At 42.3% G+C, this 26,136-nt stretch overlaps 2 protein-coding genes across 5 annotated transcripts in view; both read left to right on the top strand.

The window, feature by feature from the left end:
• col22a1 (collagen, type XXII, alpha 1) overlaps nucleotides 1-26,136 on the top strand; it is an 87,454-nt gene that overhangs the window by 5,480 nt on the left and 55,838 nt on the right. For 2 of the 4 annotated variants that reach the window (XM_074613542.1, XM_074613539.1), the window contains exons 2-7: nucleotides 6,901-7,022; nucleotides 7,266-7,366; nucleotides 10,957-11,096; nucleotides 12,159-12,725; nucleotides 17,420-17,500; nucleotides 25,600-25,711. In XM_074613542.1, the coding sequence (XP_074469643.1) occupies nucleotides 11,006-11,096; nucleotides 12,159-12,725; nucleotides 17,420-17,500; nucleotides 25,600-25,711 (851 nt within the window). In that variant the 5' untranslated portion in view covers nucleotides 6,901-7,022; nucleotides 7,266-7,366; nucleotides 10,957-11,005. The remainder of the gene's footprint in view (nucleotides 1-6,900; nucleotides 7,023-7,265; nucleotides 7,367-10,956; nucleotides 11,097-12,158; nucleotides 12,726-17,419; nucleotides 17,501-25,599; nucleotides 25,712-26,136) is intronic. The other 2 variants (XM_074613540.1, XM_074613541.1) reach the window with 2 other exon arrangements.
• On the top strand, nucleotides 17-3,864 carry LOC141754471 (uncharacterized). Its single transcript, XM_074613543.1, has 2 exons — nucleotides 17-396; nucleotides 2,193-3,864. The coding sequence occupies exons 1-2, from the start codon at nucleotides 382-384 to the stop codon at nucleotides 3,282-3,284; spliced, it is 1,107 nt and encodes a 368-aa protein (XP_074469644.1). The 5' UTR covers nucleotides 17-381; the 3' UTR covers nucleotides 3,285-3,864.

The raw sequence follows: 26,136 nt of genomic DNA, 5'->3' as shown, positions 1-26,136 counted from the left end.
CTGATATGCAGAGGAGGTCTCTGGCACCATCTAGTGGCGAGTGAAATGCAAAAATCCCTTTACTTCATCATCATCTGAGCAGCAATTTGCCATCCCTTTTCATGTTAATGTAAAGTTGCACTACGGACGATGAAAACAAACCGGCCTTGCTGTGAGCGTGCACACAGGCTGCCACTAAGATGGAGATAATCAGAGATCACTGCGCTGCACTGTGACCCTAATCTGCTTAATGACATTATGGCAGCTAAAACCTACTCCAACCGCAGCGTCACTGGCTCAGGTGGACCAAACACACACAAGGACGATAACAACAACGAGATCGTTTTTCCCGCGCTGCAAGAAATGATTCAACTCCTAAAATAAAACTAATTCAAGCAGGATATGTTTCCCAAACCTGTGAGTATACCGTCACACCTCACCAACTAATAGTTTGAAATGGTTCGTCACTGCTAGAGGACAGAGCTGATGTTAGTTTGGGTGACATGTAGTGAAAGTGAGGGAACGCGCTTGTAATACAGTACAGTGTGTACAGCAACCTTAATATCAACTGAGACATTACAAACAGATATGCATGGTTTATATTATTTGTTAATTATAAGGAATGTTTAACCTCTATTTTTCTAGTAGGCTACATTAAGAGCATTATGGAATCTTTAGTTGGCAATAGAGGAAGTCAAGGTGCATGTGTAAATGTAATTGCCATCTTGGAGTATTCTTGGTCTCAAAAAGGTTTTGGTATCACTTCCTAACAAGGCTTACTTTATTAAGGGTTTATTAGTTGTAACTAATGGCTTTAGTAATGAATAATAAATCATTTACAAATGCTTTTTAAAGCAGTGATAAGCTATTTGCAAGAGCAACTGGTTCCCTTTGGCTTGTGTCCAGCACAACTTGTTTTGTCTTTTTAAGCTGCCTCCAATGGACTGCTCAACCACTTGTGCACCTTCTAGATAGGGATGCACATTATGAATTTTTTCAGCCGATACCGATAAACGATAGTTACCTGCTTCTCATGGCCGATACCGATAAGATAACCGATAACAAAGATGGATTAATATTCCATAGCGCTGACCTAACCAAATCTAACTGACATCACTATTGTTAACACGACAAAAACAAAGAACAGTTCTGAATCTTCAAATGTTTATTTATTTTCTCTAGGAAAGTACATCAAAAAACATTTATTTCAAATTGCAATTGTCCGCTGCAACTGTGAAAAACATCCACACCGGTGACAACTTGTCTGGCTCTCTAGTCGGCGTGCTTCTTCTTCTTCTTCTTCTCCTTCTCCTCCTCTGTGTTTATTATTGGTGGATCGCAAACCAACTTTAAAGGTGCCACCACCTACTTTACCAGAGTGTGTAGATGCTGCGCTTGTCAAGTCAATGAAAGCAATTTGGGCTTGTATTATCAGCTTATAATTTATCGGCTAGAATTTCATTATTGGAATAATACATGATAATATACATCTCCCATTATCGGCCGATAAGTCATCGGGCCATATATATATTGTGCACTCCTACATTGGTTCCCATAATTCTTTGGTTGTGACCCTTTAACAGGAAGTAATATCTCCTATTGACCCCTCGTCACAGGTTAGCATGTCTTGAGTTGTGAGCAGTTTGGTCAAAGAATGATTTTCTCATTTGAAATATATGGAGGCCTAAAGTGGTAAAATTACTGTAGAAGAAAAAAATATATTTTGATTTTATCTTATAGCTAGGCAATCATCTCATGACCCACTAGATTCATCTCATGACCATTTGTAGGGGTCCATTGCCCCGGTTTGGGAACCAGGAGCTGTAAAGCACTTGGTCCAAAATAAATCGTACTTTGTTTTTTTTTACAAAGTAAGTAACCTATGACCCATTTATTGATGACTTACTAATTTAAAGAAGCCAACAAGTCTGCAGTTGTAAATATTAATCAGCCGTTGTTATAATCATAAAAAAAAGTGGAGCTATTCAAAAAATAAAGCAGCTAAAGGGATTTTTCAGTACCTCGCGCTGAAACATTTGATAGAATATGCCTTGTCAGGAAGTGGTACTGAAGTTTTTCATCTTTTTAAGAGTACTACACTTAGATTAGATAAGTACCTTTATGCTTTACAGTACAGATTTCTAGGTGGAAACAGAGGCCATGTTATGGTTTCAGTGATACTAATATGAGCCACTGATGTCTCTTTTGTTCAGGGGGCTCCCCGGCGAGAAGAAATGTTGACCATCCAAGTTAAAAATACCTTGTTGCATCTGAATGGTCAAAACCTCCAACTGGCAGCTAAAAATGGCCGCCATCTGTCAGCAGCACATGGGAAGGAGACAGTGGGTCGGCTTACGGCCTGCTTGCCGACTCAGGGGGGCACGGCACAGTTGGACTCGTCGCTGCTCAAGTCGCCCAGGCCTGACTCAGAGAGGAAGGCCGAGAACCAGCCAGTCAGACGCCCTCTGAAGCTCGCCCCGCTGGAGCTGCCAGAGGAGGTGAGGGAGGCTCAGAGGCAAAAACTCAAGTTTATCCAGCCGGAAGCCAAACCTGCTTCCCGTAAGCTGGATGCGACGGCGAACGAGCCGCGTACAAGGAAGGTGAAATCTAGTGTGAGACAGAGAGCGGTGAAAGCTGCAGTGTGCCCTTCTGCTTGTACTGAGCCACTCAAAGCCCAACAGCACAACACATCTTCAAGGCCCCAGCTGGCTCCCTCCATCCCCGTAGAGCAGAGTGGAGACAAGCATCTGGTGGACGTGGTGTGTCGAGGTACCCCAGCTCCTCTGCGCAGCAAGCCTGCCCCCCCTGTACTTTCTCCCCGAGTTAAAACTCAGGCTGCACGTGGCGCAGAGGTGGCGCGCCAAAACCCCAGCATCCCCCAGCAAGAGGCGGGAAGGAGGCGGCTGAGGCTGAGGAGAGCACAATGCCTAGAAGAGGATCAGTGCAATTCAAACACGTCAACAGGGGGATTATCTGCAGATAAAGGCAAGCTGGCCCAAGGTGGCCAAGGTAAAGGGCAGCGAGCGGAGAGGGCTCCAAGAGTCCAGCTGCATGCTGGGAAAGGCATCAAAGAGCCTCCTGCAGCCTCCCGGGAGCACGCAAGTGTCAGGAAAAGCCATCAAGAGGATTGCAGTCAGCAATCTGCAAGATGCACTCTGCATCGACAGTCGGCCGAAGGAGGAAGCGGTGAACGTGCGCTGGACGGTGTGAAGCCAAATGCTTCTAACTGGAGATTAAAGAGGAAAAAAACATTGATCACAAAGCCTACCAATGCAGCAGTCCATCTGGAGCGTCTCCAACTGTGATTAAATTGGATCTTTCACTTTTGCAGCTCGGGACTTTATGAAATGATGCCATGCTTAGAGATGCGCTTGCGTCATGAGGAGACCCACCAGAAACAGGCTTATATCCCAGTCAGGAGATTGGATATTTATGCTGCAATCCATTGCAAGTCGGAGGTTGTTAATTCCTAAATGTGTCCCAGTGCATCTATTAGGGCTGGGACAATACACCTATCTCCAGATTCTATACTATCACGATACTTAAGTGCCGATACGATATGTGTTGCGATTTTTAAGTATTGCGATTCTATAAGTATTGCGATTCGATTTTACGATTTATTGCGATTTTTGTTAACTTTTTTAACACTAGACCATGGGGAAAAGTTGAATCATACACTTCTAGGGACTTTTTTCGAGTTCCGAGTACAATGGATTGCAGCATACTAACCAGTGATGTGAAGGATACATGAACCAAATAATGTAATTTACTTGGCAGGTGAAAAAAACACATGTAGGAATCAGAAAATGTTTTCTGAAGCTGTGCCATTATAAGCTGCTTTACACACGCTACATCATGAGCAAATAAAGCTATTTTTAAAACATACTCTCAAGAGTTCAGTCTGTAATATTGAGATAAATAATTTGCACTAGATTTTTCTTCCATGCTTTTATTAAATGAAATGGCCCATATAGTGTACTGTCATGAAATCTCAGAGGTGTGTTTCACTAACATATCGCTGGCACAAAGCCAGATCAATCTCAAGTTCATTAATGGTCCGGCTGACTTTCCCTTGTGTTCCCAAACATTTTGTAGAAGTGTAGGCCAGGTCGCTCTAAGTTATGGATTGTCCCATTTCCAAAAGCGATTCAGAGTATGCACCGATTCAATTAGGTGAAGCAGGCGCAGCACAAAGCTCCTGGCACATCACAGGGAGAGATAATAAAACAGCACGGAAATTCCTCAGAGAGAAAAAAGTTGGTATGATCAGTTATTTAACAGACAGTTATTGATTGACCAGCAGTCAATGAACATCCTTACTTTTATCAGTTGAATCTGGGGCTGCAAATAACCGTTATTTTCATTGTCGATTAATCTGTCGATTGTTTTACCGATTAATCGATTAGTTGTTTGAACCATGTTATGATTGGAGCATATTTTTTATGCTAAATGCAGTACCTCTGAGGGTTTCTGGACAATATTTGTCATTGTTTTGTGATGTTAATTGATTTCCAATAATAAATATATACATACATTTGCATAAAGCAAGCATATTTGCTCACTCCCATGTTGATAAGAGTATTAAATACTTGATACATCTCCCTTTTAAGATACAGTTTTAACAGATTTAAAATGTGCGATTAATCACGATGGTTATTACTTTCGCATGGTGAAAATGCTACCTTTTAAAGTTGAAAAAAAAGCCTAGTCTGTTCTGCTTTAACACAAACTCACACATGAATATTTTGTACGTGTTTTGGAAGAAGAGCCTCTTTCTGACGTGGGAGGTTGAAAGCTGGCTGTCAGTCAGGTGACAGATGGCTTTCTCCAACACTACATGGTGCTCGCAGCCTCTCGCTCACCCTACAAGCTGGTCACCTCTTTAGCCCTCTCACATAAGGCGACAGACGGTTGCTTAGACTGACACCATCGCTCATAACGTGCATCTGCCCCGAATCATCAGCCCACTTCCCATCCACTTCACGCGGAGCCTATACATAGCTTGGCCCGCGCTCACTTTCCTTGGCTATACAAAGGGACTCTAAATAGGCTTGGATGTAATGGCTAACTTGTTTGTTGTCCATGACATTCAAATATTGACAGTGTGTTTTAGAGCATTTCGACGCTTCCACAGCAGATTTGGATGCGTATTCTAATGCAGCAGAAGCATGCGGTGACGGCTGTAGGAGCACTTTAAAAGTGGACAGTTCAACCAAGAGCTGCCGACATGAGACGACATGAGATACAGCGGACTTTAGAGGAGAAGCACAGAATATCTGCCAGACATGGACAAGAGACAGAGCTGGCTGCAGCTTCCTCTCCTGCCAGGGAGCATGACCGCACATGATAAGGACATCAGTGTACACTGAAATGTGAATTACAGGCCTCCTCTAAAGCCTTGTTTCCACTTAGCTCTGTGTACGTATGCGAGTCAACCGGAAGTTCATTCATTCCTGTGGGAACCTCCGTGACCTCCGATGTTTTTGCGAAACTCCTCCTCACGATTTTTTTTCAGTCTGTAATTTGCCTCGTGTACGTTGAAAAAATTAAACTTTTATGGCAGATGACGGACAGACCGTATGCACTGTGTGCCACAGGAAGTTAGCATGTTAAGCTTAACCGCATGTGATTATCATAAAGTGGGCATGTCTGTAAAGGGGAGACTCGTGGGTACCCATAGAACCCATTTTCATTCACATATCTTGAGGTCAGAGGTCAAGGGACCCCTTTGAAAATGGCCATGCCAGTTTCTCCTCGCCAAAATTTAGCCCAAGTTTGGAGCATTATTTAGCCTTCTTTGCATCAAGCTAGTATGAACATGATTGGTACCAATGGATTCCTTAGGTTTTCTAGTTTCATGGATATTAAACTGGATTTAAAACTGAGCCCGCTACAACCTAAGAAGTGTAGTGGTAGTGGCGTTAAGAGGAATTTGCATCAACACGTTATCGCGTTAACTTTGACAGCCCTAATCAAAAACACATGTAGATTTACAGGTTAGCAAGCAGTATGTGATAAGTTAGATATGTGACTATTCATCCATGAGTGGTTCTGCTCTGTGTTTTGTGTGTGTTTGCTGGTTGTGAATAAATAATCAGTTCTACAAAGTGGAAATTAAAGAATAAAACTTTCATCATCTCTGAGGATATTGGGATATTGCAAAATAAATAATGAAAATAAATTAGAATTGGGGAAAGATTAGGGAAAGTAAAATAAAAAAGATTAACTAAAGCAACACAAACTACTGAGGCAAGTAAAGAAATAAAATATATTTTATGTATGAAAATGTATGAAAAAAAAAAGAAAGCTGTGCAGTCTGACATGATTGTAAACTTGTCAAAACAGCACGACATGAGTGATATAGATCACAGAGCTTTAAGTCAGCACAAGGGACAGACATTTAACACAAAGCTGCACGCACCAGTGTTCTGTAATCATTTCCCCAACTTAAATACAGCCCTTTCTCCATAAGTGTGTGGCTGCTTGAAGCCAACGCGGCCCGGCCCACCACTAGCCCCAGGGCGGCGGCTCCGCTGTGGCTATCACAGTGGCAAAGGCCGGACAGTCAAGGCGGTTGCCAAGAGGCCGTGCCTGTTCTTTGAGGGCAACACTTCAGTTGGGCGCAGTCATAAAGGAGAGAAAATAAAGGACCAAAATATCCAGAAAGTTGCGTCTATAATTGGCTGCGCCTCTCAGCCCCTTTTTTTATGTGCGAGCACGGCCCAGTCGAGAACAGTAGAAGCCACTTCATCCCCCAGTGAAACCCTACACTTTTCACCCCCTCTCGCAGTTCCCTCCCACTCTGTCAACCCATCCACAAGGTTTCTGAAGCTCACCTCACCTCACTTTTTAACAACACTGTACACTGGATTGTCACCCTGGATTAAATAATAATCTCCTTTTCGTTTCTGGTGCGTGCAGTGGAGATATTTTGGATTATTATCACTTGATAATGATGCTGCCTCGGTGCTGATTCAAGGTGTGACTGCTGGAGGCAGAGAGAGACACACCTCAGTAACGCTGACTAACAAGTGACAGGCCAGGTAAGAAACAAATTTGCATCATAAAATCACCTATCTATCTTCCTCTAGAAGCTGACTGTAAAATACTTATTTATTCTGTAGCAGTTTTGAAGTGTTGGCAAGATTTCTTTGTATCCACATGCTGTTCAGATGCTCTATCAGAGAACAGACTTTTCTCTTCTTCTTGGGTTGCACTTTGAAAAAAAAAAAAAAAAATCTGTTTTTTACATTTTGGGAATGACAAACGCGGTGCTTCTGTTATAGACATCTACATTGCAGTCCCAGGTCTGCCATTGAGAGAGGAAGTGGAAACGGGCCTGATGATACAGACCCCCAGTCTGTAAGGAATCCGGTTGTTGACGGAGGCAAGCCAGCTTGTTTTTAGCTTTACCTCGGATACCGTATCTGCTTGTAAAACTACCACATTAATTCAACGCAGCGCTGAGAGAGACGTACACTGTATTTAAATGTAATCAGAGATGAAAGAGAGAAATTAGAATATGTTAAGACTTGTGCAAAAGTTGGGTAAAGAGGATTAGGAGCATGAATCCAAATCATGCTCAGCTGCTTGGAGATTTTTTTTTTTTTTACATCGAAGTCTCGCCGGGCTGATTTTAAATGCACGCTAATTGGGGTAATTAAAGTGATTCAGCTAGCGTGCCTATTCTGCTCATTAATAGTACCAGTTATAGCAAGTTGCAGAAATAGCCCGACGGAGAATCAGATAAGGGAACTTGTATTTGGAGGCCAAAGTGCTTTGCTTTATCCACACAGTAAATAATGCACTCTCTATTTCACAGACTACAGTATACAGGCCGAGTCACAGTCAACAGGTTGCTGTTTTTAAATGGACCATTTCCTGGAATCAGTTTCTGCTTAAATCACTTTCTATTTCAAAATCATACAAGCATATATACTCACTATAATTACATGTATTACTCCCACATTCTGTACTACTTCTACATCACCTTAGGCCACTGACCGAGTCATACAAGGTCTCAAATAAACAAAGATGGCAACATATTTATCTTTAAAACAGGAGAAATGCATCAGTTAATAACAATAAAGCACAGCAGAATTGGATCTAGAATATCGTCTTAGCTCAACCTTTTGGAAAATACACTTATTAGCTGAGAGTTAGATGAGAAGATCGACACCATTCTCATATTTGTTCGTTAAATATAAAGCTTCATTGAGGAGACGCTTAACTTAGCTTAGCATAAAGACTTGAGTCAAAGGGAAACGGCTAGCCTGGCTCTGTCCCAATGTAACAAAATCTGCCAACCAGCATTTATTGTGCTGAAAGCTTAATTATTAACCCATTGTTTCTTGTTTGGTTAATGAGTACCAAAAATAATGTGTCAAATTTGCACTTTTATGGGAGGTTATGCGTTTTAGGTCTTGTCGTGGTCGCAACTAGAGTCACTAATGGATGTGTTGAAGAAACTGGATACCACATTCAAACATGATGCCTCATTCATTCCTATGAAAGTTGCTCATTGGGAGCCAGCACTGGAGGCCTTTTCATTGCAAAAGCCTCCAATGCTGGCTCCCCGCACACATGAACGGGATAAGAAAATTTAATAATATGGCTCTTGTAGACTTCCCAAATAAGTAATTTTGGGTTGACGTTCAAAAGAATGTATTTTTAGGCCAGTGTGCGTCACTTGATGACTGCGGAAGTTGCAATACCTGTGTGCGGCTACTATGCAGAAAGCGCTTCGCAGTCCAACTCCGCTCCTGGGGGCTTGGAGTCACTGCTCTCAGACAAGAAATAGTCAGTTTTCCGCCTGAACATCGTGTTACCGGTGTTAACACGGTGTTCAGGCATAGATTACATTACTTGCCCACTGCCCCCACTGTTGTTTTGCTAAACCCTTTTAGTTCCTTTTCGCGTATCAGTGCTGTGTTATCAATACATAGTCGGACCTCGGACGACGGACGTACAAACTGAAAGTGAAAGTGTCAGAGTCTAGTAGCAGGAGTCAGATTTCACACACGGGACGAGGGAGTTGACAGACGAGACGATGGAGGAGGATTTTGTGTCAAAGCGAAAAGCAAATAAAGCACCTATTTAGCAATAATTAAGATTTAAACCCAGTGCTATAAGGGAACAATAACGTTAGTGAGGCAATAGTGTGGAGGACGAAGCTGTCACAGCCGGTGTGTGGAAAAATGTGACCCCGCAGCAAAAGCTCAACCGGAAGGGCCAGACACACAGCCATCCAACGTTAAAGATCAAAGTAAGCGCTCTACTGTAAATGTTGAGCGTCATCTTTTCTTGTAAAATGTCCGGTGTAATTGGTAACACTGGTATTGTCACAAGTTTAATAACCTGTGGCTAATAATCCCCCTGTAAAAACCACAACATGTTGTTTTTACAGTTCAGTTTTCGTGCTTAAAACAAGATAAAACGTTGACAGAGCCAGGCTAGCTGTTTGCCTCTGTTTCCAGTCTTTATGCTAAGCTACTCTAACAGTCTCCTGGGTCCAGCTTTATATTTAATGATAGCAGCCTGTAGGTTTGGATATAGTCTAATTCAATGGAAATGTCGGAGAGCACAGAAAGGCAGTGAAGGATGGTAAAGAACTTTTCAGAACACAAGGGGCTCGTATTATTGCTTTCCAGCTTGTGCATAACTCAGACTTTCCTCAACCTCCCCCAGTGACCCCCAGCAATGAGACGCTCTCCCAGTCAGGATGAGTCTGTGTTATGGCTACGGTCAGTCACACATCAGGCCTGAAGGCAGGCATCGCAACCACCGGTGTACAATAAGAGCAAGAATAGTTTTTATATGTTTATATATGTCAGGTTTTCTGTCAGTGCCACCCAGGCACAACAGCCTCAGAACTGAATCCAACAGAGATGGACTGAACTGTCCTCTGCAACATGCTGTTGGATCAAAGCTGCACAACTTTAACTCTAGCTGCTCCAAATGACAACTAGAGATGCCTGTGTGTATTTCAAACTTTAAAGCCTAAGATGACGTCCTCAAAAGTCTTGTTTTGTCCACAACTCAAATATATTCAGTTTTCTGTCATAGAGGAGTAAAGAAACCAGAAAATATTCACATTTAAGAAGCTGGAATCAGAGAATTTTTACTTTTTTTTCCTTAAAAAAATACTCAAAAAGATTAATCAATTATCAAAATAGTTGGCGATTAATTTAATAGTTGACAACTAATCGAATTGTTGCAGCTCTAGTTGTCTTATTTCATAGTTTGTGGGTTGGTAGTGAGTCCAGATACCCAGATATATGTACACAAGCACTAAAAAAGTGAGTTTTTCATGATATATCCCCTTTGAAACATCAGAATGGAGAGATCATACAGTCAGCACTACTCCTAACTTTGTTCTTTTACTGTCTTGTCACTGGAGATGGTAAAAAAATAGTTTGGCAGCATGTTCCAACAATCTTTGGCGAGTCCAGTTTTCTCTGGATGGAGTATTCACTTGCTGCTGTAGAGAAATGTGTATTTCAGTCGTAGCCTTCAATTATCACGTTCTGAGAATGGAGAACATTTCCTGCCAGCTTCAAGAAATTCAAACAGGAGACAATAGAAGTACTGGACAATAGGGGGGATGAGATAGCGGCTTTTTGTTCTTCTTGGAGCCCCAGTTTCTTTATACATATAAAGTGCCAAATGCAATCTGAAATCATCTTTCCACCAGTCCCTTCTCAATATAGAGATGAGACAGCAACCATTGTAGCAGGCCTGCTTTTTTTTTTTTTTTTTTACAGCAATCTCCCTGCACTGCAGGAAGTGCTTCATCCACTTTGGTTTCACTGTTGGAGAGAAATCATCGCAAATCCTGTTTGCCAAGCTGTCCCTTGGCAAACTCTAAAATGTCTTAAGGGTCTGTTGTACATTTGCAAAGTAACTTAGTGTAGTGTGTGCTAGAATACATGTACTGTAATAAGTGAAGTGTTGATGTTTCCACTGACCTCTCCACAGCTTGATGGTGGTAAAAAGATAAACGAAACAGACCCAAACCAAGGCTGAGATGGAATTACGACTGGGATGTAGGATGACCCTGGTCTTGGTCATCCTTGCCTTGACTCTTTCCGGCGAGAGAGTGGAGGCACAGAGGGCAGGTAAAACCATTAAGATTGAATATTCTGATATGTGTAATTATGAATCCCACTACATTTCTTGGCAAGACCCGCCCAGTGTAGCTGGTTCAGGCAGAGATTGGTTGAGGTTAGGCATTGACCTCGAGTATTTAGGGTCAGGATAGCCCATCGGTCAGGGCTAGAGCTGTCACAAGAACCGCAATACTGCAATACCGAGCTATTGACAAGCCAACCGCACAGAATGGCAAACAACCGCCATGTTCACGTATTCCTTTTTTTTATTCTTTGCAATGGGACACCATGCTACAGTACAAACACCAGCAGTGTCTATTCTGCTCTGAGCGCTGCACGTTTGGTGTTTTTTATGGTCGCTGAGAGTTGAAAAATGTTCAACTTTAGGTAAATTGCTGCGTTCGTCACTGTCACTGTTTTACCCAGACGTCCATTCATAATGGAGGAGGGACAGGACAAATACCACAAAGACCAACAGTCACATCCTACATATGCTGGACAAAAACAACAATGGAGGAGAAATTAATACACATGCAGTAGACCAGCGGGTCCGTCCTCTATCCCTATACGTGTTTCAGCCTTCCCTTCTTCCAGAGCGAGTACTCCACCATGTGCCGACATTTTTACTTCTGCAGATATTTCGTATCGTAGCAACCAAAGCGTCTCAGCTGAAAAAAAACAAAGCGCTGTGCCTCATTGCTCTTCTTTGTTCTGCATTTGACAAAAAACAAGTATTTAAAAAGTTTTAAAACTGTCAACAATAAAGCTCATTTATGTACTGTAGCACAAAAATCAGGATAAAAAAGAAAGGCAATAATATCGCATATCGCACTGTTGAGCCAATCATTATCACCGCAAGGGAAATTCCTTCACCGCAACAGCCAAAGTCAGGGCATATGACCTGATCATTTGGGTTACCGTTACTTCTGCGAGCATGAACGCCTGGCCAACCCTAGTGCCTGAATGCTACAGGTCTTGCCAATAAAAGCAGTGGGATTCATAATAACGCTTCTGATATAGAGCTTATATTGACTGTATGTGACTAAACCTTCCTGTATTTACTTGTGGCAGGCTGTAAAAATGTCCACTATGACTTGGCGTTTATCCTGGATACCTCGTCCAGTGTTGGAAAAGAGAATTTTGAGAAGATCAGGCAATGGGTGGCCAACATCGTAGAGTCTTTCGACGTGGCACCGGAGAAGACGAGAGTAGCCGTGGTTCGCTACAGTGACAGACCCACCACCGAATTCACCCTGGCTAGACACAGGACCCTGGAAGATGTGAAGCAAGCTGCCCGTAACATACGCTACCTGGGGGGGAATACAATGACCGGGGACGCGATCAGCTACACCACCACCAACATCTTCACGGAGCGGAACGGAGCCAGGCCCGTAGCCAAAGGCATCCAGAGGGTTGCAATCCTTCTCACGGATGGCCGAAGCCAGGATTATGTTCTGGAGCCCTCCAAGGCGGCCGCCAAAGCCGGCATCAGGATGTTCGCCGTGGGCATCGGGGAGGCGCTCAAGGTGGAGCTGGAGGAGATCGCGGCCGAGCCAAAGAATGCCCACGTCTTCCACGTGACGGACTTCAACGCCATTGACAAGATCCGAGGCAGGCTGAGGAGGAGGCTGTGTGAGAGTAAGTCAGCCATCGGGCTCAGTGCCAACACATCACTCACACTGCATGCCACATGGCTTCTGTTTGAAGCCGGCCTCACCCTGAACGTGCACTTAATCAAATTAGACTCTTATTTTAACCTTTAAACGCCACACGGAGGAGCGACCCTAAACCACTAAACCCCACCCCAACCACAAAGAGCTGTGGCTCATCCATACAGTCCCATCATGGCTTCTTTCTGACTGAAGCGTGTAAGGGGGCTGTTGCAAAAAATTGGCTTGTAGATGACAGTTTTCTAACCAAGACATTTCTGTGGGTTCGCTGCCTTTTTGACTGCTGCTCTGGTGCAGAGGTGTTTAGCACTGGAAAGCCTGTCTTAAGCTAACCTCAATGGTTTTTCCACTAGTGCGCTGAGAAAATCTTTCAACACAGACAGGCTTAGAGAGTAGCTTACACAGCCAAATGAATCAGCTAAAATAGGCTTAAAAATCCAGCCTCATGTTGTCCGGTATACTGTGAGGAGAAGTGGAGAAATATCTGCCGTGTGAGTGAGTTTCATGGAGAAGATGGATGCCTTGCAGTCCAACACTGAAATTCCTGCCTAAAATTAGCCAGACAGGAAAGAAAAGGATGCCATGAGTCTTAGCCGCAAACAGTAAATACAAAAACGGAAAAGACATGATTACATGGTTTAGCACACAGATGAGCAAAGACAAACTCTCAGCTCTCGCTCTGAATTGTCAAGTTTGACAAGGCAAAAGATTCCTCTGAAGGAAGTGTCGACTCAGACTCTGAAACGCCTTTGTTCTTTTTTAAGGGCATATCATCTTGCAGCATGGAGATTCATTTGAAGGCCACTGACCTTTGACCTTGCTCCTTGACTCCATAGATTTCCAAATCTGTCAACTAATAATGTAGGTTATGTGTTACAAAAACAACTGTGCGTTAGAGCTGCAACGATTAATCGATTAGTTTTCAACTGTTAAATTAATGGGCAACTATTTTGATAATCGGTTTGAGTAATATTTTAAGAAAAACAAATGTAATCTTAAACTGAATATCTTTGATTTGTGTACATTTTTCTCAATTTTCTGAATTTTTTTTAACATCCGTTTATTGATTTTAAAGTATAGAAATACAGCAAACAAACAACAAATGCACAGGAAAAAAACACTAAAAATATATTGGTGGTAACACAAAAAAGGAAAAGTTACACAGTTTATCACATCAGTAACACAGTTAACCTGTTAGGCCATTAATCATTCACTCAATGTTTCAATCAAACTAACAACTGGTTGCCAAATTCTCTGAAAAAGCCCCTCTCTGTTTGACATAGTGAATCTTATTTTCTCTAGATGTAAAATACTTCCTAATTCCTTCAGCCACATATCCTTATCAAAAGCCTACATTTTCTGACATTTCATAGACCAAACAACTAATCGATTAATTGAGAAAACAATTGACAGATCAATCTACAGTGAATGTAATCGCTAGTTGCAGCCCTACTGTGCAAGTTCAGAGCTCCATAGAACTAACCCAACGGCTAAATTTACACAGGCAGAAAAGTTCCAATGTTTTCTTTGTGTAATCTCTAAAATCGCCACGAGTGAGTCTCTAAGTATATCAGTGGTCAGCACAAACTGGCTCGCTGAGCAATGCGAGTTATTTTCACCCAGAAAATTATAGCTCTAATGTTTCAAGTGGGTCCAGTGCGGCCACTCCAGTGTCCATGTCGAATGTTTTCACCTTTTAATCTATAGGTTTAAAAATGGCCTCTACTTATTATGAATCATTAGAGCATGTGTGGCCTCCTTTAACCAACGCACAGGATCCCACACTTGACCTTACATGACCCCAGTGACAGAGAAAGCTCTTGTATTAACACCTGCAGTGTGTTTAAAACAATTCTGCAGCCACGATAATGACAGGTGGGTAATAGTAAGAATTAAAAATGTATCAGTGTAATGCTCAGGCTTCTGCTGATACTATGAAACCTGTCTGAGACATTCGTTTCCAAAGGCAGGTTTGACATTGCTTCCATTTAAAACTCGCAGCCGGATCCCTAAATTATAGCTCTAGGGCCACGAGTGCAGGGAGTAGTTCAGCTATCTACCATGCTAAGCCTCGGGGCTGTGCAACAACACCGTCTTTATAAAAAAAGAGTGACGCACTTCCATTCGTTCAGTCATTTTTGGTCGACTCGCTGTCTTTTATAAACAATAAAAAACCCAAGTATCTTTTTCTGAGATCTTCAATTATCACTTTAAAAAAGACTTTAAGACAAGACTCCTTTCATTTCACCGCTAAGCAAACTGAAGACAGACACAAACAAGGACAAACTATACAGAAATAAATCATGTGAAATGGAGATAACACCTTGTAGAGTTACTAACAAGTATGCAAGGGCTGACAGATAAATTAGCTGCTTGGATTTTCTTATTAGGCACGGTCTGGGCTCCAAACAGAAAAACAAGCCGTGTCAACGGGAGTCGTCCTCATAATGAACACCGCAAAGGTTAAAAGCCACTCAGACAGGATGGTTTTTATAGCTGTGATTTAAGAAAATTGCAGGGTTTGATAGGCGATGTCTGACAGATACTCGATACATTAGGGAAGTCGGAGTGTCTCACTGTGATATTTTGGGCCACAGATAATATTTAGGGCTGACAGTCGGGACGCGGACAAATTGTTGGGCTGACATTAGGTTTTAATGAGAAGTTCCTCTGAACAGATTGATTACAAACTGATGACAGGATTCTGCCGTCATACCTAATCAACAATGTGAAAATGTATCTTCCCGTGAGGGATGGCTCTATTCAAATTCACCTTGACAGTTGTAAAATGAATGAAGGGGGAGAAGATCAAAGTTATTTATAACACTGATGAGATTTGTCTTGATAGATTATTTGAGATTTCATTTGTGTAAATACACCAATTAGTTAGTGGGGGGTTGGACATTCTTCTCTGTTGCAGCCCTGCTATTTCATTTAGATTGATAAGTGGAATGTATTGTCACAACGCCATACTAATCCAGCTGTAAAAGGTCACCCAAATGACAACACTTGTGTTATCTAGACATGAAGATAGGTTTGGTTTTGTTTAACCAGATTTCTTATGACACTCAATTACGCATTACAAATTTTTGTGCTCAACACTGAAACATGGCATTTAGACATGACTAAGAGTCTATAGCAATGCTTGGAGCTCTGTAAGGCACAGCAATGCATTGAGCTGAATGCTAACATTAGTCAGCCATTTCTCATTCCCAGTGCATCAAATACCGAAGCTTTGTCACACCCACCAGCGCACAAGGCAACCTTTAGTGTCTGTATGAGACGCACCAGGCTTTCAATTAACTCAAATGTAAACCCATTTACATCAATATTAAACGCTCAGAGAAAGTTGGTCGGGGAGTGTGGTGACGTAAGTTAAAGAGCAAAAGAACTCACACAGGGCGAGTGGGGTTGGTGGTGGGTGGGTCCAACAAACACAGGGCTTTCGTCCAGGAGACCGCTGTCGGTGTCCCGTGTGAACCCAACAACGTGTTGTTTGCCTTTATGTTCACAAACTTAACTTTAATTTTCACTTTACAAACATAATAATCTGTTTTTTCCTAAACCTAACTAAGTGGTTTTGTTGCCTAAACCTAAGCAAGTGTGTGTCGTTTGAATTCACAACGTTAACCACGTGTTTACTCCGACTGTAGTGGAGCGTCATAGTGTGACGTGCTGGGTTACCCAGTGCCTTAGAAAGTGACGCCAAGAGGTCCTGACAAAGCGTCAGTGTGTGACGAGTTGGGATGACAACATGCTGATGTGGCAGGTATAATGTTTATCATGTTCACCATCTAAGTTTAGCGTGTTGGCATGCTAGCATTTTCTAAGTTTTTTATTGGACAAAGTGAAATATTGACCAGATGATGGTGATAGATGAAAAGCAAAAGTTATTATAAAATTCATCCCAAAGGGGACATGGATGTCTGTACTAAATTGCATGGCAATCCATCCAATAGCTGTTGAGATATTTCAGTTTGGACCAAAGTGGTGAACCAACCAATTGACATTAAAGCCATATTGCAGCTGCTTACTGTATGTGTCTATGACTTCGACAGCAACCTTGACTCATCACCTCCAAGTGATAAAATATGTTTGTTGTTTTTGGGAGTTTAGGGTAACCGACTCTTTAAAAATGCCAATCTCTAATGTTTACATCTAATAAACTAAACAGGATTCATATCTGCGCTCTTTAGCGGTGAAGCTGACATCTTGACACAAATAGAAAATATGCCTCCTGCCAACGAAAACTTAACCTCAAGGTGTTGCCTTTCTCACTGTCATCACCGTGACTGAACTATGTGTGTGTGGAAATCTAAAACTGTTACTGCTGTACAGTGGAGGTGCCCCTTGCTCTAGTAGAGCCTCACACTCCCCCCAGACATCAGACAGGAGAGATGGAGGGCAGTCTGTCTGCGTCGGTGCTCTTTCAGATCAAATATCTGAGTTTCAATGACATCACCATTTCCTAAAACAATCCAACAATTCACACCTTTTTCACCTGACCCCTCGTAAAGTTTGAGAACGACTGCTTCTTTTATTAAAACAATAGCACTTGATTAGATTTTCCAACAGGAATAAAGTGAAACGTTCTTTGTGTTCCCAAAAGATCCTGATTTACAGCGTGTCTAACTGAACTATTGTCCTCTCTCCTCTCCTCAGATGTCCTGTGTCCGAACATGAAGGTTCAACCTGATCGCTTTAAGCCCAACAGCACCAGTTATGGTCTTGAAGAGGTTCCAGGTATGTGCAAACTGCTGCTTTTCTAACGGCGACACGCAGCGCTGGCAAAACATTTCAACCACAAAGTCAGCTCTTTGTTTTTCAAAGCATTTCCTACACTCCCAGCTTTGTTACATGAAGAGAAACTATATATATATATGCAAAAGATTTAGACAGTTTTCACTCACAATTGCCTCTGTTTCTATCTGATTGGAAACCAAATTGGTTTTATTCATGACTTGGAAGGTGCTACTTTTCTGCCACATACATCTTCTGTCTTGTTTTATGCTGCTATTATAAAAACTCTATTTACTTGCAAAAACAAAAGACTGGCAAAATTGAATTTACCCACATTTTCCTCACTTTACATCACAGCTAACCATTTTGCAAACCAAGCTGTTGTGTTTTTAGATGTGTTTTGTCCACAGCAGCCATTGACTTACATCCATTTCCATATATGGAAAATCAATTAGAAGACCCTTCAAACTTGCTTGCAATCAATCACACTGAATTTCAAGTTTCAGTCTTTTTTTGTCAAAGTTGGTCCCAAAGTCTATCCAACCATTATCTTCCGCTTATCACGGGGTCAGCAGGCTTAGCAGGGTTTTCCAGACGTCCCTCTCCCCAGAAACGTTTTCCAGCTCTTCCTGGGGTATCCCGAGGCGTTCCCAGGCCAGATGAGATATATTATCTCTGCAGCGTGTTCTGGGTCTACCCCGGGGCCTCTTACCAATTGGACGTGCCCGGAAAACCTCTAAAGGGATGCATCCAGGAGGCATCCTGATCAGATGCTGGAACCACCTTAGCTGGCCCCTTTCGACGCAAAGTAGCAGCGGCTCTCTGCCAGAAAACGGTGGATTGCTCCCTCCGGGTTGGGAGGGAGTCACTGCCCAAAGCGAGGGGGTTTAAGTATTGTTGTTCACAAGGGAGGGTAAAATGGGGCGGAAGATGGACAGGCGGTTCGGTGCGGCGTCAGCAGTCATGCGGGTGTTGTACCGGACCGTTGTGGTGAAAAGGGAGCTGAACCGGAAGGCAAAGCTCTTGATTTACCGGTCCATCTACGTTCCGACCCTCACCTATGGTCATGAGCTTTGGGTAGTGACTGAAAGAATGAGATCATGGATACAAGCGGACGAAATGAGCTTCCTTTGTAAGGGTGGCTGGGCTCAGCCTAAAGGCCCTGACACGCCAAGCTGACGGTCGGCCAGTCAGGGGCCGTCAGTGAGCGTCTGTCGGCCTAGTTTTTTCGGTGTGTACTGCACCGTCGGCTCTAGTCTATCCGTGTTGGAGTTTTTTTGGCCGATTAAGCATGTTGAATCGGTGGCGGAGCCCGTTGCTGAGAGAAATCACTCTGATTGGCTGTTCAGCTTAAACGAATCAGATGATAAACAGACGCGATGAAAGCAAGCCAACGAGTAAAGTCAAGATGGCACACCCAGAAGGCTCTTCTCATTTTTCATCTCCATCTCACCTGATCATTCCAAAACATGAATATTTTAACGACATGGCCATCTGGAATGAAGCGAAGTAGTGAGTGAGAGTGGTGGGAAAATGGACATTGGCTCTAGTCTTTGCGGTGTGTTTGAGTGCAATTTGTTGGCCAAAACAAAGGCGATGTGAGGCGACTCAACTCGTGTCCCCAGCTTAAGATACAGGGTAAGTAGCCCAGACATTCGAATGGAGCTTGGAGAAGAGCCGCTGCTTCTTTGCGTCGAAAAATGGCCAGCTGAGTTGGTTTTGGCATCTAATCTGGATGCCTCCCTTTAGAGGTTTTCTGGGCACGTCCAACTGGTAAGAGGCCCCGGGGTCTCAAAGTCCCTTTTTGGTAAATAGGCCTTTTTGCTTAATTAGCTGAGAAAAGCTCACAAATGAACACAGAAATATCTTGTTTTTTAAACCCAAACAATTGAAGTGTAAAAACAACAAACTAGCCCCCTGCTTCCAGTCTTTCTGCTAAGCTGAGCTAATAGGCTGTTGGTGGTAGCTTCATATTTACCATTGCAGATATGATTTTGCGAACAGCCTACGTTCCTTTAACTGCAACTGCAATTTTTAAGTTCGGCGGTAGAACTAGTCGCCGACCAAGTGAGTCGCGTTACTAATCCTCCACCATTAATTGTTTTTGATTCCACGCTGCTGTGTTAAAGGTTTCTCAGAACTCTTGAATAGCGTTTAACCAGAAAGGTCGGATGTTGTTATAAGAGTGTCTTTTGGGGGATCTGAGTTCCTGTCTGCGACTCCCACCCACATCCATCATGCTGAGAGAAAAAACAGATGCACTGCCGTGACTGTTTGGACTCCTGCTATGTTGAACTTCATGGAAAGAGAGATGTTAGCGTGGTGAAAGCTGTGTTTTTAGAAAGGTTAACTCTTAACAAATTTGACTGGCCCGGCACACACACATAATCTTTCCCGATTTCCCAAAATAATAGTCTTTCTTAAGAAATGTAGTGTTGTCAGGCTATAAAGGTCTCTATAAAACATTTCAGCCTTCATGGGTCACTAAAACTCACTGAAAGCCAGACCAATTAAATTCTTGAAGCATCATTATTTCATGATGGAAGTCATTTAAAATATAATAAGGAATAATGAACATTTATCCACAAATCAAACAATCCATTTTGTTTATCTAGTCCTTTTCAGGGCTGTGGGGGGCTGGATCCAATCCCAGCATGCACCGGAGGAGAGGCAGGGTCACCTGTCTATCACGGGGCTGAAAACGAAAACAAGCACATTCACTCCCCATACGGCCAATTTAGTGTTTCTAATTCATCTAACCTGCATGTCTTCGGGCTGAGGGAGGAAACCAGAGCACCTGGAGGAAATCTATTCAGACATAATAGGCAAACAGACTGCAGTCTGTCTGTGGGGCACTGTTTGCAATAAGGCTGCTGTGCCAACCACTGTCTGAGCCAAAAAAACAAAAGAATAAAAAAGAAAATTTGGCATGAGAATGAAATGTCTTTGTGTTGTATTGTTGTGTCTACGTTTTGCATCGTTGTACATCCATTATTGGATGTTTAAAACAGATGCAGTCACAGTAAAAAAAATACAATAGTTCCCTCTGAAGTCTGGTAGAGTGGTATTAACCCAGGCGGCAACCTCCTGGGTCTGAAAAGTGAAGCCAATGTAGAACAGCCTTAAACTTGCATTCTGTCTAATATCCAGCAGGGGGCGACTCCTCTGGTTGCAAAAAGAAGTCTGAAAATGAGCCTACTTCTCACTTGATTTATTACCTCAGTAAACATTGTAAACATGAGTTTATGGTCTCAATCGCTAGTTTCAAGTCTTCTTCAATACAGCATGATGTTCATTTAGTAAACTATGGTCCCATTTAGAGTCAAATAGACCATAAAGCAGGGGATGCTTTAGGGCGTGGCTACCTTGTGATTGACAGGTCGCTACCACGGCGTTGTCCGGTCTGGGAGTTGTCCTTGTTTTTGTCTTACAACTTTAACCCTTTCACTTTCACACTTAGTTTTCACCACTGAAGCTGAGTGTTGTCTCCGCTGGTAGAAAGCTTTAAGTTTGATATCACAACTTAATACATTCACATTCTCAAGAGTTGTTTCCTCCAAGTTAGAGTGACTTTTTGGTCAAAGTTAATTAAAGAACAGCCAATCATGGGTGATTTGGCTGAGACATTTTATCAGATAATCGCCGTTTGGCAAGTGCTAATCATGCTAATTATGGCGTTTTTCCTCTAAACCGCACAGGAATTAAAACAAACTTTAGATAAATCACTGGAACCCACTGATGTTTTCTTACGCAGATGTACCACTTGTACACTCTAATTGGAATAAATCATTTTGGGCTGTGTTTTGTTGCTCTTTCCAATCCAAGTCTTGTTCCGCTGGAAAATTACACGAGAGAATCTTTTCCTGTAACCAAAAAGCTTACTTATTGTGGAATACGCCATAAATACACTACACTGATTTATATTTGTTTTACATTTAGCTACAAGGACCAGAAATGAAATGGCACTCCCTAAAAGGCTACTATAATCATTTTAAATCCCTAGGCACTGTCATTGTGTAACTTTAGAAATGGATTTCTATAACGTAACGGCAGAGGCCACAGCAGGTCCCCGGCAAAAATGTAGTTTTACTTTAGATGTTGGTACAGTAAGAGAAAGTATAAGGAGGATTATTGATTTTCTCTACCTACAGTATAGCGCAGACAGTTGTGTCACAATCATATCTGAGAGCTCAGACCTGCATTGGGCTTCAGACCGCTGTGATCAAACGGCGGTCTGAGGTCTGAAGCTCCCTGACATGACAAAGATGTTTTTTCCCAAAACGTTGCAAGTCTGTAACTGTGGCCTTGCTTCAAGACACACATTGTCAAACTTATTTAAGAAAAGTGCTTTTTTCAGATTGTGGGTAAGCACATAGAGATCTTCTCTACATACTAGACAAACAGTGTTTATCGTCACTACACCAGCAGCTGTAGGCTCCCACTTATAATTACCCAGCAAATGTTCTCTACGCTGGTGCAGAGCGAGTGTAACTCTCTGTGAGAAATGTCAGAACTATTTTACCACTGATTATGATTTGACAGCCAAGAGACCTGTGGTTTGAGCCAGACTTGTATTTATCATGGGCTGTCTAGTCTGACCCCTCAGGGTACTGAGCGCACACAAGAGAGGCTGCAGAGCGTCTCTGCGGCTCCGCGCTCACTATCTGCTGCACTGACATCTGCTCCGATCAAAAGAATGCTCTGTGTATGCGTTCGCCTTTTTTTTTCCCAGTCAGTGAACTCATCTGGCTTTTCCCGCAGATCACCCCATTGGTCGTTTTTTTGGCCGTCCAAAATAACTTTTTTTGGGTTGATTATACGCTATCCGCTGCCAGTCCAAATTACAGCTCTGTGCTGAGATGGCCCCCGAACAGCCACAGAAACTGCGCGGTGAGCGAATGTGCACGACGCGAGCACGGTGACAAAGAGAATCAAGGCCAGTTAAAAACTCACAGCTGCATGGCTTCCTCGAGCAAAAACCCTTCAGCGAGACTGATAAGCAGCAAAACAGCCCTCGGTATAGCGTCGCCAAATGCTCGAGCCGCTTGACTTTTTCATTTGCTAAATTATTATCGCTGATCATTGTAGAAATGTTTGACTTCTACTCTGATTCAAAGCGAGCCGAGCCCTTTTACACCAGGCTTCTGTCAGCAGTCTTTTTATTTCAACTAGCTGCGTGTATTCAGCTTGAGATGTTGTGTTTTTGCAAGTATGAGCGTGTCCTTTAGTTTTAAACATGGGGAAACTTGGAAAACCTACACAGGTACCATTAGAGAAACACCCGAATCAACTGTTATCAGGCCATTAAATAGGCATTTTCTGTCGCTATAAGCACCATAGATATGGGTGATTAGTGGCCTACTATGTCGTAAAAGTGAAAGCCATCCATCGCCCCCAACCTCCAGCCGTTACGGAGTTTCACGCTGTCTATACTACAGCGCCTGACTTCATCTTCTGCTCCTGTCATAATTACTACGGTCGTTGTAATCTTCTTTTATACTTTCTTTCGGTGATCTACCATGTGAATAGATGATAAAACCTACTATTGGGTGTAGCAGGGCCCTTCTGACCCACAAGTATGAGGCTTATAACCCCTGACCGACTGTAATTCTCCTGATTGAGATTGTAGTCTTTATGGCTTTTGTCTTGCCAAAATGCAAGCATGTGGTAGTACTATAAAAATGATGCTGCTGATAACATAAAAGAACATGAAATAGCAATAACTGCCCTTTTATTTAACAAGCGGCGAGATACAAAGATTAAAAGACAAAGTTCACCATTAATCTTTAATCTTTAAAGCTGCAGTCGGTGACTTTGAGGCAATATGATAAAAAGTTGTTTTTATAAAACTCATTATATCCTGACAGTAGTGCATGAGACAGGTGATCTTTGAAAAAAAAAAAAAAAACATGTTCCTCTGTGTCCTCCTAGTGCTCCTAATGGCATTTGCTGCAAGTTTTCACCGGCCGAAGGAAAATAACCAATCGGAGCAGAGCAACTAGGCAGCGCTGATCAAATAGGAATCAAGATACTGTTACTGTAATGCCTATTTCTCATATAAAATGTTTTCAGAAACATCTTGTAGTGTACTTTTTAGCTGTAAAATGAGAAAGATTGCTCCGGTCGGTGGGCGGTGCTTAGTTTGGGCTCAGCTGTTTTCATTGGTCGGATGAAAAACTTATAATAAGATTTGTTCTACCTCCAAAATAGTTTTCTTCTGACAATTGTTGACAAGAAGACTCCAGTCTGCCCTGTTAAACCTGCAGTAGGCAGTATATTTTTGGCATCATTGGGCAAAAATTCCATAATAACCTTTCAGCATATTATAATTCAAGTGTTCTGAGAGATAACTAGATTTCTGCACCTCCTCATGGCTCTGTTTTCAGGCTTTAAAAAAATCTAGCCCGTGACGGGAGACTTTGTCCAATCACAGGTCAATTCAGAGAGAGAGCGTTCCTATTGGCTGTTCATTCAACGGAAGCAGCTGTCAATCTCTCGCGAACTCCGATCAAACTAGGCAGCGCTGATCAAATATGAATCAATATTCTGTTACGTTAATGCCTATTTCTATCCTCAGATGTTTTCAGAAACATCTTGTAGTGTAGTGTTTAGCTGTAAAATGAGAAAGTTTGCTCCGGCTGGTGGGCGGTGCTTGGTATTTCCTCAACTGATCTCAACATGGCTGCCAGGTCACAAACTTTCTCATTTTACAGCTAAACACTACACTACAAGATGTTCCTGAGAACATTTTATGTGAGAAAAAAGCATTACAGTAACAGAACATTGATTCATATTTGATCAGCGCTGCCTAGTTTGACCGTTTTATCACAAGCTTCATAAGCAGTAATTGACAGCTGCCCGAGATTCCTCGGCTCTAATTAGTTATTTTTGTTCGGGCACGTTGAACTCTTGCAATAAGAGGACACAGAAGAACATGATTTTTTAAATATTTTTTACAGATTATCTGTCTCATGCTCTACTATCAGGATATAGTGACCGTTTCATAAAAATATCTTTTCATCATATTTGCTCTAAGTCACCGACTGCAGCTTTAATGAGTGAACTGGTTGTTGTGTATTTAAGTCAAAGCAGAGACAGCACCATCTACTGACCGGTAGAGGTAACTGTTAGTGATGCAAGTGAATAAATGGCATCCAAACTGAAACTGGAAAATGTTTTATTCACGTACAAACCCCCCTGTGAGTGCATAGTATTCTGTTATCCCTAACAGTGCAGATGACTGACCCCCTCAGTTATTCTGATGGCTTGTTTTTAATGTTATTTTTTACTCTGGTGCTAATAGCACAGGGGCAGCCTGTGTGTTTAACCACCTGTTTCCAGGCTATTTCTAATGACCTCCACTAAGCTTTTGCCAGACTCTCACATTACCACCTTAATGTTCCGGTTTCCTCTTTGGAAGATTAGCGCTGCTGGTGTTAATATTCCCACCGGAAACCTTACATCTCATAGATTCTGCTGCATTACTGAGGCCATGCAGGAATATGTCGAGGCTGCTGTCCTCATCCTGTTGGCTCACTAATGGCACACAGTCTGCTTTCAGAAGAGCTCAATGCACACAACATAACCACCAGCTTTTGGTGAGATCTGCCGGACAAACTGGCAAGCGTTATAGTGCTGTAGAAGCTCTCATCCTGCTGGCATTGCCATAGCTACAGCGCTTGTTTGTTGTCCAAGGGCGTGTCCTTTTTTCTAAACCACCTAAATAATGACCTGTGGTTACACCACTTCAAATCACACGCTGCGGGGCAATGTACACACACGTGCACACACACTCAAGAGTCATACGCAGACTTTAACAGCTGTGGTAACTAGTTTTTTCCTCTGGCAACAAATCAAAGAAATGTTGGCCAACAAGTGGCTCTATTTTCCAGTTATTCAGTGATTTTAATCTTCCTCCAAAAAGCCACAAACACAGTGGCAGCAGGGTGTGGTGGGACTGACCCAATTAAACCCCAGTATACCCCGAGAAATCTGACAAAGCCATAACTCAACCTCGAGACTTAAGAGCCCTGTGTGCTTATTTATTTGTGTGTGAGAGCCTGTCTTGAGTCCAACTAGGCTATTTTTCTGTGTTGCTGCAGGGTTCGACCTGATGGAGCACTTCAATGTGAGAGATATTCTGGGAACCAGACTTGATGAAGGCCAGAGTTCTTACGTTCGCCTCGGCACAATGCCCATTGTACAGCAAACAGAGTAAGTGACCCATGGGTTTGTTCATATAACATTCATAGCCTGATTTATAGAACATTTTATTCCTAAAAATAGGGATATTTTTATGGCTGTTGAGAGTATTTTCTGATTTATGAAGTGATAAAAGGAGATATCCTAAATTCTCTCTGTAAAAACCCTTGACTCTAATATGTCAACAAAATAAAACAAGAATTTTGAACCTGGCTTTATCCAATGTGCAGATTTCTGTGCTGGAAATGTATGCAAATTAGCACATTTTTAATAAGATAATGCCTTATTTGCGTATTTAAATATACAATTTCAGAAAACTTGTAATACAAAAAAAGAATTGTCTTAATGTAAGTAATCAACTGGGGAAGTTTCCTGGTGATATCTATTAGTTAACATTTTTACCCTATTCACCTGTAGTGTCTCCTCTTAAACTGTAA

This window comes from Sebastes fasciatus, chromosome 17, assembly GCF_043250625.1.
Source record: "Sebastes fasciatus isolate fSebFas1 chromosome 17, fSebFas1.pri, whole genome shotgun sequence".
Taxonomy (NCBI): domain Eukaryota; kingdom Metazoa; phylum Chordata; class Actinopteri; order Perciformes; family Sebastidae; genus Sebastes; species Sebastes fasciatus.
Note: the sequence above shows the minus strand (reverse complement) of the source record. Positions and strands in the feature narration are given on the sequence as shown.